Raw genomic sequence first — 13,303 nt, 5'->3', positions numbered from 1 at the left:
TGTCTCTTACGCCACTGAAATGGCAACACCTCTTCTTCATTTTATGTTTTATTAATTACATTTATTTCACGGCGGCACAGTGGTTAGCACTATTGCCTCACAGCAAGAACATCCTGAGTACAATTGCCCCATCAGGCCAGGGTCTTTCTGTGTGTTTGCATGTTCTCCCCGTGTTTGTGTGGGTTCTCTCTGGGTACTCTGGCTTCCTCCCACATTCCAAAGACATGCAGTTAGTGGAGATGGGTTAAGTGGTAACTCTAAATTGCCTGTGAGTGCGACTGGTTGCCTGTCTCTAAATGTAGCCCTGCAACAGACTGGTGACCTGTCCGGGGGTGTACCCTGCCTCTCGCCCTAAGACAGCTGGGATGGGCTCCAGCCTTCCCCTGACAAGGATAAACTAAAGACAGTGGCTGGATGGATGCATTTATTTCCCCCTCCCTGATCAGAGGAGCCCCCCAAGCTTAACAGATGCCTGTTGGGTTTGGAGCTTTAGCCACGGTGGCTCTCTTGCCCGATTTACAGCATTCTTAAGCACAACTTTATTTCCTGTAATGGGAGAACAAGCATGAGCTCTAAATTTTATTTCTAATATCCATGAACAGCCCTGAGAACTGAATCAACAGAGCCCTGAAATACTTTAAGCTGGAAAACAAGCTGGTGTTATTAAATTCATGTGGGCAAAAAAAGGGTTACAAAAATAAAAACTGGAAGGCTTCCCCCTGAATGTGATGTAGGAGGACTACACTACAGACATGGAGATGTTTGGGTGTTGCCTGCCGCCCGCTTATCTCTGGCACAAACTGTATTGTCAGCTGCTCGCCAGCAGGTGAGGCTGTGTGCATTTCTCCAGTTCTAGCACATTGCATCCTGCTTGAACATTCATCACACTGAATAATTTGACTAACACCACATGATTCATATTCACCCCTAACACAAGGTGCCGAACAAAAGAGGTGGGGGGAAAAAAGGAGCCTGTTCTGCTTGGTGAGTATTCAGTTTATTCTGTAAAGATTCAGAAGTGTAGAAAGGATGATACAACAGTGCTTTATGATCAGACTATTTCATAAAAGTTTAAGTCATCATAACACCGTAAGTCCAGATTCCATTTATCTCAAACCAAAATAAATTTGTAACATTCGACACAAGTGCATACACTGCTGGTAGGAGATGAACCTCCAATTTCACTTTGGATGGTATAGCACCGTTCTTAGCTATTAGCAGCTTGACAAAGATGCAGCTTAGTAGGATTCATGTAGTGACTGTATGTTCATATAAACAAGAAAATTCAGAGGAGAGCAAAGATCTCCTCATTTGGCTCTCTAGCTAGCACAATATCTCACTCTGTCAGTGTCTAGGGATCAAATTGATAATTTTGCTTTAAACAACATTTTGCCAGTAACAATATTTGATACAATTACAGCTTAAAGTTAAACATCTCCAAGTGTACAGAAAGCAGCACAAGATTGTTTCACAGATATAGACCAACAGTGACCATCAATGCACTGGCATGTTTTATCTTTTTTTTTTTTTATCTTTTTTCTTCTTCTCTTCTGGACAGCACAGTAGCTGGAAAGCAAGGTGATGGACAGACAGGTCATATAAACACATGGACAGAGCTGAGTAAGGCAACGTTAGCGTGACAGGCTTCTCTCTGTTCAGTTTGCAGGGCAGTGTAGTGTATTGATCTTGACGGAGCAGTCAATACCTTTACTGTGGAGCAGTGTGATTCTTTTTTTTTTTTTTAGCATTGCTGTCTTCATTAGTGCATTGTATATAGTCTCTTGCGTGTAGCTGAACTGCAAAAGTGATCACCAACATTTATACAGATCTAAATAAAACATGTTTGATTGCATCTGGACTTACAGTGACTATAGAAGAGTAAATAGAATTGAAAAACCAAATAAAGGAGAAAAAAAGTAAAATTCAAGGCAGTGCTGAAGTACTGGTTGCTAAAAAAGTAAAAAATATCACAAAGCCAACAATAACATATCCTTGACACATCATTTGTTTGTCCAGTCAGTACAAACCCTCTTTTATAGTGCAGTTTCAATCATATATATATATTTCTCCCTCTGACCCCAGAACAATATCTCTCGGCCCTATCCTACCCTATCTTCGCTCATTCAAGTCAGTTTTCCAGTCAGTGTGCGTCTTTTCTCTTTCTTGTCTTTGATCCCTCGTACTGACCTCATTGTGCACCCTCCCCACACAACCACAAAGAAGCATGAAAGGCTTAAACATCACAGGACTCAAAGGTGAGAAGTTCTTTCTTTTGACGATGGCAGGAAGTGATGGCAGATGGAAGAAGAAGAAGAGGAGGAGGAGGCGGAGGAGGAGGAGAAGGAGGGGTGGGGGGTATTCACAGTTACAGTCAGAGTCCAACGGTCCAGCTACAATCACATCTGCTGTCATTATGAACACTCTTTTTTTTTTCTTTTTTTTCTCTTTTGTGTTAAGACCTTGGCCAGGGGAGCGAGCCAGCTTTTGAACATCATGGTCCTCTGGCGAGAGCAGGCCTGCTTCATCACACCTCCAGCATCTCCATCCTCAGGCGATCCCTGCTAAGCAGCACACGCAGACAGACAGGCAAACAAAACATACACAAACCGTGAGGATGCGATTGGATCATTCTGGTTGCATGGCACTGCTGCAGTGTGTTGTAAAATTGAAGGGCCTTTTTTGGGGTGGGGGGTAGCACAGTAAAAAGACGCCTGCGTATGGCTTGTCTTGCCTCTCGGAAATCTAACTCACCAAAGGCAATTGTCATGATTTATTCACATATGTTAGCATGCGCTCTCAATCTATAATTCAGCGGGCCAGACTCCTACTTATCTAAAAATAGCTTCTTAAACACAGACCTTTGATTGCCTGAATAAGCTACACAGCATGAGTACTTGTACCCGCTTCTCCTGCTTTCTTTTTACTGTACATCACGCAGCAGTCACTACAAACAACAAGCTGTCACCCTTTCATCACTCCACCTGCCTTACGTTGTTTTTGTTTTCTTGATTGATAAATAGCATCGAGCTTGTAAAATATCACAAGGCACTGTGAGTGAAATGTGTGTTTCAGTGGTGTGCAAAAAGGATTGCTGTGACTCAAATACCTGGCCTGATTGGAATCAGTCTGTTGTTCAATGAGTGACTGACTAGCCACTGGCTGCTGGTGGTCCTCCGCTCGCTCTGACCAGAGATCCTGCAAAGCTCCCGGCTGCCCCAATTCGTCGCGCTGGCCTCGCTCGCCGCTCCCCTCGGATCCCATCAGGCCCATCAGCGGTGAGTATGAATCCTGCCACACAACCCGCTGACCTGAGTTCAGTCCTGCTTCTCCTTCAAGGTGCTTGTTCATGTCTTGCTCAGCAAGTTTCTTTTTGGCCGCCGGAGCGTCCTTGGGTGGCTCGAGCTCTGCATCTCTGCGACCCCTCGCATCCTCCGACTCCGCGGGCGGCCGCCGGTAATTCTCCAACCACTTCAGCTGCCCGTTCTTGTGGCTGTACCGGCTGTCACTGAACCAGCGCACCACCTCTGACTTGGGAAGGCCCGTCTGGATGCTTAGCTCCTCGTACTGCTGGCTGCTGGGCCAGCGGGTGTTGGAGAAAACCTGCCGGAGGATGTGCAACTGCTGCGGGGTCTTGTGGCCCCAGGGGGGAGAAAAAGACGCCTGACAAGCCGACCCCTCCGCAGTTTCGGACTTGTGTTCTTGATGCGCATTCTCTGATGTAGCCTCTGGTTCAGTCATCTTCAGCCTCTTGAAGTTGATCTTGATGGGGTCAAGCTTGAGCTCGGGGCAGCTTTTGTCCCCGGCAAATGCGTCCTCCTCCTTAATGAGCTGCTGTAAGATTGACATGCCTTTGATGGGAAAGTCTTTGTTGCTTTTACCTTCTTCAATAACGGATGAGCTGCTTTTTGCAATGACAGTGGTGCTGGTGCTTTCCGTTGGGGATTTGCTGGCATGATTCAGGTTAGGGACACTGTCATTACAGGTAGTACTGGGATATTCACTGCTAATACTGCTGTTGTTGGTCACGTGGATGTAATTGTTTTGATCATCGTCGGGCTTCGAGGCGTGGGCTGGCTCTTGTGCACTGATGATGCTGCTGTCATGATTGTTACAAGTGATGTTAGATTTGCTGGTGTTGTCAATGGACTCTTCACACTTGTTACTGTTTGAACCTTCCGATCCGATTGGTAAACTGTTGCTTTTGACATTTGGTTTGCCGTTGGTGTCAGCAACACAGTGCTCATCATTATTGCTAATGTTGGCAGAGCAAGTGGCAATGCTGTTGATGCCGTTGGCTGGGCCGCTGTTGTGCACCGGTTTCCTGGTGAAACTGTCAACACCATTACTACTGCTGGAATAGCTGCTGATGCTGCTGCTACTGCTGCAACTGCTGCTGCTACTGCTGCTTCGAATGTTGCTGGTGCTACTGACGCAACCGCTGCTCCCCGCCATGTCCAGGCCGTTGCTCTTTTCCGGCTCCACAGTGGGTTCAGTATTCTTGGTCAGTACCTGTGTAGTTCTGACTACAGAGGGGAACTTTGGGGGGACAACCGGAGTAGAATACGAGACCCGGGTAATGTGGGGGTTGGTTGACATGCTGGCCTGTGTGGCTATGACTCCGACAGATCTGGCCTTTACACCACTGTATGGAACTTTGGCCATCTGAAAGTTTGGTCCTTTTGAGCCTGGATGGGCAGTTACAGTGTGGTGGGTTACGATGTGATTGACGTGCCGTGGTGTGGTTGGTTGCTTCTTGGGTGCTCCACCTTGGAACACGGTGTTGAACATCTTCCTTCTGGCCTCTTCGATCTCTTCAGGAGACCAGCTTATGCCCTGCTTGAGTCGTTGGGCAGTAAACCACAGTTTGATCTGCTCTTCGGGGAACTCTGACACCACTGTTAGGTAGCAGAGCTCTGCTTTGGTCGGGTAGGGAAACTTGCCAAAGGATGTCTTGAGAAAGCTGCTGGTGTCCATGGCGGCATCGTAGGTGGGGATGCTGCTGAGGGGGATCATTACCTTTGGAAGGTCTTTATTGGAATCAGAGGAGGGGGGAGAGTAAAGGGAGGGAGTGTGCTGGTGAAAGACTTGGTTGGACACTGTCGTCGCAATCACGTGAGTGACAGTGGTCCTCGGCATAGCTGGGGCACCAGAAATACTGAGAGCCCCGTTTTGGAGTTCAGGCACATTTGTCAGCATGCTGGGGTCTACATCCTTTCCAGTGTCAATCTTCCGTACCTCCACAGTGTGAGAAACCACAATCTTTTTGTGCTCCCCCTTGGCTTTCATCATCTTTGCAATTGGTGTTTTGGTGAGGGAGATCCCAGATTCTCTGTAGTCTTCTCCGCTGTCCGTGAAAAGGCTTTGCTCCACAGTTGTTACGCCATCCCTCTTGTTGACGGCTAGAGAGGCAGTAGCGAGGCCCTGCATTATCTTCGGGTGGGCCTTGGCGTTGTGCAGAGCGAGAGCCTCGAAGCGGACTACTGACACCCCGCAGTTCAGGCAGTAGAAGGTGGGCTGGGCCCTGAAGTCTAAGTGGCAGTTGTGCATGTGATCCAAAAAGTAGTTGAGATCTCTGGACTCGAAACGGCAAGTCAGACAGCTATACGTGCCTCCTTTCTGCATCTCACTGCCACTTTCAGATTTGGAGGAGCTGTGAGAGAAATGCCCAGATTCTTCTCCAGAGATGCTGAGTATGCTATCTTCTGGGATTGTTGGTAGGAGTTCTGGTAGCGAGCCCAGTATGATTTCCTCACGCACATGTTTGGATTTGGATGGTATCATGCAGGGTACAGTGGATTTCCTCTTGCTGGCCATGGTGCAGCTTTGTGTAAATGGGAGCGTGAGTGATTGGTTGTCCGGTGTGATGAGAACAGAGGGCGGGTGGATAGTGGAGAGGGTTGAATGGAATTTAGTGTCATGGACCAGCCACTATGATATCACAGTGTTGCTTCATGCCTTCTGCCACTTTAGGACTCCTGCCACATGGACAAGTTTAACAGCTCCCGGGGGACCTGTGAGGAAAGAGTACAAAAGAAGAGAGAGGTGTGATTTGTTCATCTTTAAAAAGTGCAAAAAACAGCGAGTAAGAAGCAACGAGAGGAGGCAAAACGGAGGAATATAATGTGAGATAATTACATTTATTCATTAAACTTGAATGTCATGCAAATCAAAGATAAAGACCTGACAAAGATGAAAAGCAGGTATATGGTCTATGCTTCCAAATGAAAAGAATGAAACATTTTTACATATTACAGTGAGCGCAGTGCGGAGGACGCTAACAGCTCCACACAGGGTAATACGTGTAGGTGGAAATTCAGTGTGATAAGTGTATTTATCAGCAATTACAGCACCAAAGTAAAAGAGTCAAGAGCTTTTTTTTTGTAAAAGATTTTTTTTATTATGATCATAATCAAAGAGGAAGGTCACCTTAAATTACCGTACAGAACGAGGTAACATGAATCTCGCTCGCTAGGCAGATTATTTAAAAGTGATCAGAGATCATGCACAAATTATTGGTTATTATTCATCTTTTAAAATGATTTTAGGCTGATTTCATAAATGCCGAAAAATATTTAGCATTAAATATATCAAGGCGAAAGGCATAGGAAATATGAGAAAGCATTCCATCAACGAGTATATTAATAGAATTTAGAGCTTCACTAACAGACAGTAAAACACACACACGCGCACTTTGAATACACGCAGTCAGAAATGACTAATCTCACTGATATTTGTTTTTTCCCCCCACAGCTGCCTTACGATCGTCCCTTCTTGTAGCTGATAACACTTCTGAAATGTATTTAGTAAAGCTTTGCCATATTGACAAAACATCATCAAAATGATGCTTGCTGGTAAAATAAAGATAAAGGTAGTGTGTTAACATAATGGTGCTGGGTTCCTTTCAGTCCTGAGATCTACGTTTCCTGCATTCGGGAAAGGGTTAATATCATTAAATAAATATTGTCCCTGGTGATTTTCGCACCCGCTGAGCGAGCTGCACTCCACTGCAAATTGATAGTGCTCACTGTATCTAACCCCACAGACTCTTTCACATTGTCTCAGCAACCACAAATATGCAAAATATGCGCACAGATTTGTGTCTTACAGAAATATTCCCTTGTCATTGTGCGTGTGCGATTAGAAATGAGAATTCTTTTAAAAAGCTGATTTTTGATTTTAATTTTTTTTTTTTTTTTTTAAGGGGAGAGCCGCACTATATTTCGGCACTGTCACATGCGCAGGTCGTCCCGCCCTGTTCCTCTTTGGTTTGTTACTATACAGCAAACATATGAAGGTTAAATTCAGTGAACAATATTAGTCCACTCTTGGATGTGAGCCATTTGTTTTACATTGCACATTACGGCGTACCTTCCGGGCATAATGTAATGTGGAAATGGAAATTAGGTGACTCGCGTGTCTGGTGTGTGTTGCAGCAGCCAGCTGACAACAGTACTGTTGAGGACTTGAAATATTCTCATAAGGTTACTACAAACAAAGCTAGATACAAGCTGGCGGCTCAATCCGTCTCATCCTGCATTTGTTCAGCCAGCAGCATGGCGATGCGTGCATGCATACAAACACGATACACACATCACTGAGTGCACAAATCCATTAGCAAAACACTTCCACAGGCTTTCCCTTTCTATAACACTCCAATTATATGGATGGATATGGATTGTCACTTCAGTCTTCAACATTTCCCCTCTTCCTTCTTCGCGTTTTTATAAAACGTGCCTGTTCTCTCGCAAATATTTAACAAAGTTTGTAGGACAAGATGACAGACACACTGCAGTCCGCATTTGCAGTAGAGAGGTTTTGAGAGTCATTTTACCAGCCGTAAGTGCTAAACACAAAAAACCCCAATGAAAAAATATCAAAGTAGAGGCGCAGCTCCGCAGCCTCTGCCCTCTGAATGAACTTCTGACACACGCGCAGAGCCTCTGTATTTCACTCCCGTCTTCTTTTCTGAGACTGGAGAGGCACTGATGTGTGATATGCTGCTGAAAATGGGTCTCATCCAATCACCATCTTTCTATATCACTTAAGCTTTACCTTCTACCACAGGCTTATCGCCCTGCGAACGACATCAGCCGCATTAATTTCCCCCTAAACCTGCTTTCCTTTCAAATCCGGCATACCTCAAGCACGGCGTGCTGCCGTTTGCTGCTTACAAAGGAAATCGTTTCACATACTTCCAGCACATATTTTTTTGGCACGCTGCGCTCGCACTAACTGAAGAGCACTTTCACAGACTTTTCATTTTACTGCATCCACGTGCGCGTTCACCGCGGCTGGCTGGATGGTAAATAAAAGATGAACCTGTTCCAGAATTAAAACCCTCAAATGACTGCTCAACAGTACACACTGATCCCAGACAGGCTGTGACGTCCTCCTTATAACTACCTCTTTTTCATTCCTACTGATGGCTGCTGCTTTCTGACAGGAGGGAAAAAACTAAAATTAAAACAAAACAAACAAACAACAACAACAAAAAAAAACTAGGTCACCAGCATCTTATGCAGTAATCCCGGTTCACTGCATCCAGACGCGGGCATGTGCTGTATGTTTTGCCGCCAGAGAGGTCATGATATTCTCTGACGGCACACTCGATTAACCCCTGGTGAGGACAAGGGGTTCACTGAGGCTGTTCCACGGAACGAGGGATTTAGACGTCAGCTTTCATGCAGCAGAGGGATGTAGTCATGCACATCCGAAACATCTGTGCGAGAGATGTTCCTATGCTATAGAACTCAGCGAAAAATCAGCGCTGGCTCCGTTTGTCTGAGCTGCCCCAATCGCTGCGCTCATCCAACAGAGAGCACATTATGTGCCAGGATGTGTTTGAAACTAAACTCACGGAGAGGGTACTGTAATTTTGGCTGTGGGCTGCGACTGGCGTAGCAGCCCCTGCAAGGGATGCCGGTCTGTGACGAGACAGACGCCGGCCCAGTACAGACGCTCTCCCCTCCCCGAGAGAAACACTCCACTTCCTGTATGAGAAAACCTGAAACAAGCCAAAAGTTGAGAAAGGTTACATAAAGAATCAGGTCACCTATCTAAAGAATGGGCTGCTTTATCTGGCGAGCGAGACGTGCGAGCAGACACAAGACAAGGGCTTCCCAGACGGGGAGCCATTGAATGGTTCCCTCTGAAAAGCCCGGCCTTGTGTTTCAGCGACGAGGTAGACAACGCTCAGACGATCACTGTCCTCGGTGTGTTGTATGTCCTCGCAGTGGCACCGTCTCTGTGGGGGTGGGAGGAAACTCTTTTCATCTCATTTGACCAGAGGAGTTGTATCTGAAGTGAGGGAAAGTGGCAGAGCTCTCAGACGTGTTTTTCCGAACACCCACGCTCCAAAGGGGGGGAAACGGAGAGTCCTCGCTCGCTGGACTAAAACCACGTTTACACCGTTACACTTTTTTTTTCTTTCCTCCCCCCCAAAAAACAAATGGGATTAGGCCAGGTTTAAATTCTGATGGGGTTTATACGTTCCGCCCGATTTAATAGCAGCATAAAGATTTACAGCCTCGTGTGCTCTTACACCATCATTTCCATAACAATATTATATTTACATCTCATTAATATTTAATTATATCCCCGTCTACTTTTAAATGGCAACCACGTGAGTGCTACCACCTTTTTTTTTCCATGCCAAAAAAAAAGACAGTTGAAAGAGAGCAGCATGTATTCCCATCCATCACCTCATAAACTGCTGCAGTAATTACAATATTACAACACGAAAAAAAAGGGGGAACAAAACAAAAAAAAAAAACATGCCAAATATACAGCAAGCTGCTGCCAGCGGAAGAGGGAGGCGAGGCTGCAAAGTGGTTGCTAGACATTAAAATTTAATTCAAAACAGTCTGATGACTGATTCAAACACTCCCAGATTGTTGGGTCACCTACAGTTGACACGAACAGAGATTGGTGTTTGTGTTGTGCCGCCCGTTCACATGAATGAGAACGCGAAGGCTGGAGGAGGGAGAAGGACAAAGGAAGACAGAACTCAGACATTTGGGAGTGAAGTGTGAGGATGACTGACGATGATGACAGGCTGTGCTGTTTCAATATTCCTCCCCGCTGACACGCTTGTAGGCACGCAACTCTCTACGCTTGGTCCTCACACACTCCCACCTCACCTCCGCAACATTTAGCACCTGCACCGTTCTGAAAAATCTTTCTCTTTGAACTGAATAACTGGCAAGGAGTCTCTTGGTGTGACAGTCACAGAAGAGCTAAAAAAAGGAAAAAGAAAAGGAATAAATTCTCGCACTTATGACAACATTTATTTTGTGTGTAATTTGCTGTGACAGTGATCCACGGCTGTCTTGAGAGACTCCTTCAAAAAAAAAAAATCTGTTAAAAAAAAAAAAAGACTTTCTGTCTGCTGGGGGTTGGGGTGGATTTGGGGGGGGGCTCCTGACAGATACATTTGAATGATCAAAAAAAATCTGTTTAGCAGGAATCTTTCCTGCCAAACGTCCATTAAATAGATTAACGCCATGTGAGTGGATCAGCTGGACACCCAAATATAAGCCAGAGACAGAGAGCAATTACTGTCTTGCACAGAGAAGAGATGGGGAACAATGGCGCCTCATTTATAAGGGAAACGTGACCCAGTGCTGGGAGCCTTTACGCGGCCGACTGTCGAATTGTTCGGTTTCCGCCGCGTCTGCTCGTATCTCGTGTCCGTCATGACGCGCTGCTCCTTCCTGACATCTAATGAGGGGCAGCTTTCAGTTTTGGGGACACCTTTGTGCGTGCGTGCCAGCGTGAGTGTCGTGCTCCAGCGTTACGTGTGCTGAAAAACAATTCAGAGACATCAGGGTCATTAGAACTACGCTGACAGAGCGCACAGGTCTCTCCACAGCCCGTCCAGCCGAAGACATATGAAGAGGTTTCAGTGTGTGGTCTCAGTCTCCATTGTGGGCTCTGATTATTTCCTTTCCATGGGTGTGTTTGTGTGCGTATTAGTGTCTGAATGTCTGAGACGCAGGTGTTGTCAGCCAGCTCGTCCACGTCCTTCTCCTCCTCCTCACGCACGCCGCCCCCCCTCTTACCTCCATGACTGCAGCCTCGTCCACTGGGAGACCAGTCGGTGGTGCCACTCATGTGTTAACATCGCCATGGCAACCCCTCTCTTCCCCTTGCCCACCATGCCACACACACACACAGAGCAGAGTCACTCATCCACACCCACCCAACCTCAAGACACACACACACACACGTGCGTGCGTGCGGAATTCCTTGGACTGCATCCGGTGCAGGACAAACTTAATCCACATGCCCCGCCAGCCATCTTTGAAAACTCCATTCATGGTTCAAGTCTCTTTCAGTCAACTTTGGGTGAGGTCTGCAGCAACAACTTTGCTTTTTTCCCCCCTCTCAATCACATTGTGGGGGAAAAAAAAGAAACTCTGCCGCACTGTTCTCATGCGTGTGACGGGCCGATGAAAGGAATATCACAGCTGAACGGGACACAAATGACCTCCCGTCACTGTTTTTATCTTGCTAAATCTGCGCGGAGGCCCGGTGACCGAGGCGGTACAGTACATACCTACGCGCTCTGCCTGTCTGCCGGCATCTTTTTCGGGCGGCCCTGTTTTGTGTTAATATGACCGCTCGCTGTTGAAATGTCTACATTGTTCTGCCAACCCTTCTACCCGTGACCCAAATGAATGACAGACGAGTAAACGGTGGTGCGCTGAGAATAAAAAATAAATAAATAAAAAAAATCTGAGTCATGCATCTTTTTAAAAATCACTTTTCATGAATAAGTTCTTCAGTTTTGTAGCCAAGACTACAGGCATTCATTTGGCAACTTAAGAAGAAAAGGAAGAAAGATGGCGGCATACCTCACATTGTACTGTCCATCCTAAAATGGCTGACATCACAGCCTCTTCTAACTGCCAAAGCCTGGTAAATGCCAGCTCCTGCTGACCAAACCTTTCTTGCATGGGACAGAAAAAGTGGCAGGGGCTCTTTTTCCCCACTAGCCCCAAGGTTTTTTCCCACCCATCAGTGCACGGAGGTTTCTTTTGGTTGGAACTGTGCAAACATGCTGTTTTAGTGAGCCTTTTGAGCGGTCCGGGCTTCGATACGGCATTGGTCCGCTGACAAAAGCAAAACCAAAAAGGATGAAAGACCCAAATAAAAGTGAACCTGCTTTGAACGCCGACCTTTTTGGTGGGAGAAATAGGACTCGCCATTGTGTGTTGGAGAATTCTCTGTGAGGATCATGAGGTATGCCGCTATCATGAATGCTTGTTTATATAAAACGGCTGGAAATAGATCTGGTTGGCATTAGATAGTTGATTTTCTTCTCCGAACCCAAGGAATGTTATACACTCCATGTCAGCTAAATCTGCAAATCATGACCATATGACCTTCCTTGGTATTCTCTGGCACGGGATTCGTTTTAAGCTGTGGGAGGCACACACACAAACATAACATCCACAGCGACTGCTATTGGAACTCAGAACACCACATCCTTAAAAGTACAGTATGCCAGGTATATGGAGGGATGGCATGGGCAAAGATGCTGTATTTTTTGGAGGGGAGTGGGCACTCTTGGCCCACTACATTGTGTCTGTGTATACAAACACTCCGCTGTGGCCATGACGAAAACTATGAGCTGTGCCTAATTGCAGGGAGTGCGGGATGAAAGGCAATATGCCTGGCCTCATTAGAGCAGTTCCGAGAAGGGAGATGGAAGACCGTTCCCAGGGATCCACAAAAGGGAATTGACATTCCCCCGGTGTAAGTGTCCTGCTAGAGTGAAAACCTCCACACATACTCAACTCACCGGGCCAAAGCTGAACCCGGTCTGCCGGAGCAGCACAGCGAGAGCTCATTTACCTTTGTTTTTGCTGGTCATCACACAGCCTGCAAATTAACTATTGGAGTGCAGAAACGTTCACTGGAGACTGGACTGCGCCCCACACAGCCCCCAAAAACACCTCCTGTCTGAGGAAAACCTCTGTGGCAGAAGAGTTGCGCAGTCATTTCCATGACCCAACGTCATTTCTAATAAGCTCGCATGGTTAAACAATTAAAATACATTCCAAAAATTACCCGTGAACCATGCCTGTCTAGCTGACTGCTTGAATAATTTGGGGTTGTCTCCTGTGCTATGGACACTGGACCCACAAATGATTCACAGAGGCAACATTAGTCAGCGCAGAGGTCCCTCCCCTAAAGCCAGAGACAGACACATGGCATTCAAAGCTGGGTCAATATTTATGTGCAGATAAATGACAATGTGCCCTACAGGAGCAAACACACACACACACACACACACACA

The 13,303-nt window shown here is 46.3% G+C and overlaps 1 protein-coding gene across 2 annotated transcripts in view; it reads right to left on the bottom strand.

Moving 5' to 3' along the window:
- Positions 1 to 1,711: 1,711 nt before the first annotated feature.
- si:ch211-232b12.5 (zinc fingers and homeoboxes protein 3) overlaps positions 1,712 to 13,303 on the bottom strand; it is a 12,943-nt gene continuing 1,351 nt past the window's right edge. Inside the window, exons 2-3 of one of the 2 annotated variants that reach the window (XM_005915291.2) lie at positions 3,107 to 6,011; positions 1,712 to 2,561 (exon numbers count right to left, since the gene is read on the bottom strand). In XM_005915291.2, coding sequence (XP_005915353.1) covers positions 2,525 to 2,561; positions 3,107 to 5,814 — 2,745 coding nt within the window. In that variant the 5' untranslated portion in view covers positions 5,815 to 6,011 and the 3' untranslated portion in view covers positions 1,712 to 2,524. The remainder of the gene's footprint in view (positions 2,562 to 3,106; positions 6,012 to 13,303) is intronic. The other variant, XM_005915293.2, reaches the window with a different exon arrangement.

Source organism: Haplochromis burtoni, unplaced genomic scaffold (genome assembly GCF_018398535.1).
Source record: "Haplochromis burtoni strain Fernald_Lab_line unplaced genomic scaffold, NCSU_Asbu1 Contig_12, whole genome shotgun sequence".
Classification (NCBI taxonomy): domain Eukaryota; kingdom Metazoa; phylum Chordata; class Actinopteri; order Cichliformes; family Cichlidae; genus Haplochromis; species Haplochromis burtoni.
This window is presented reverse-complemented; position numbering and strand designations above follow the sequence as displayed.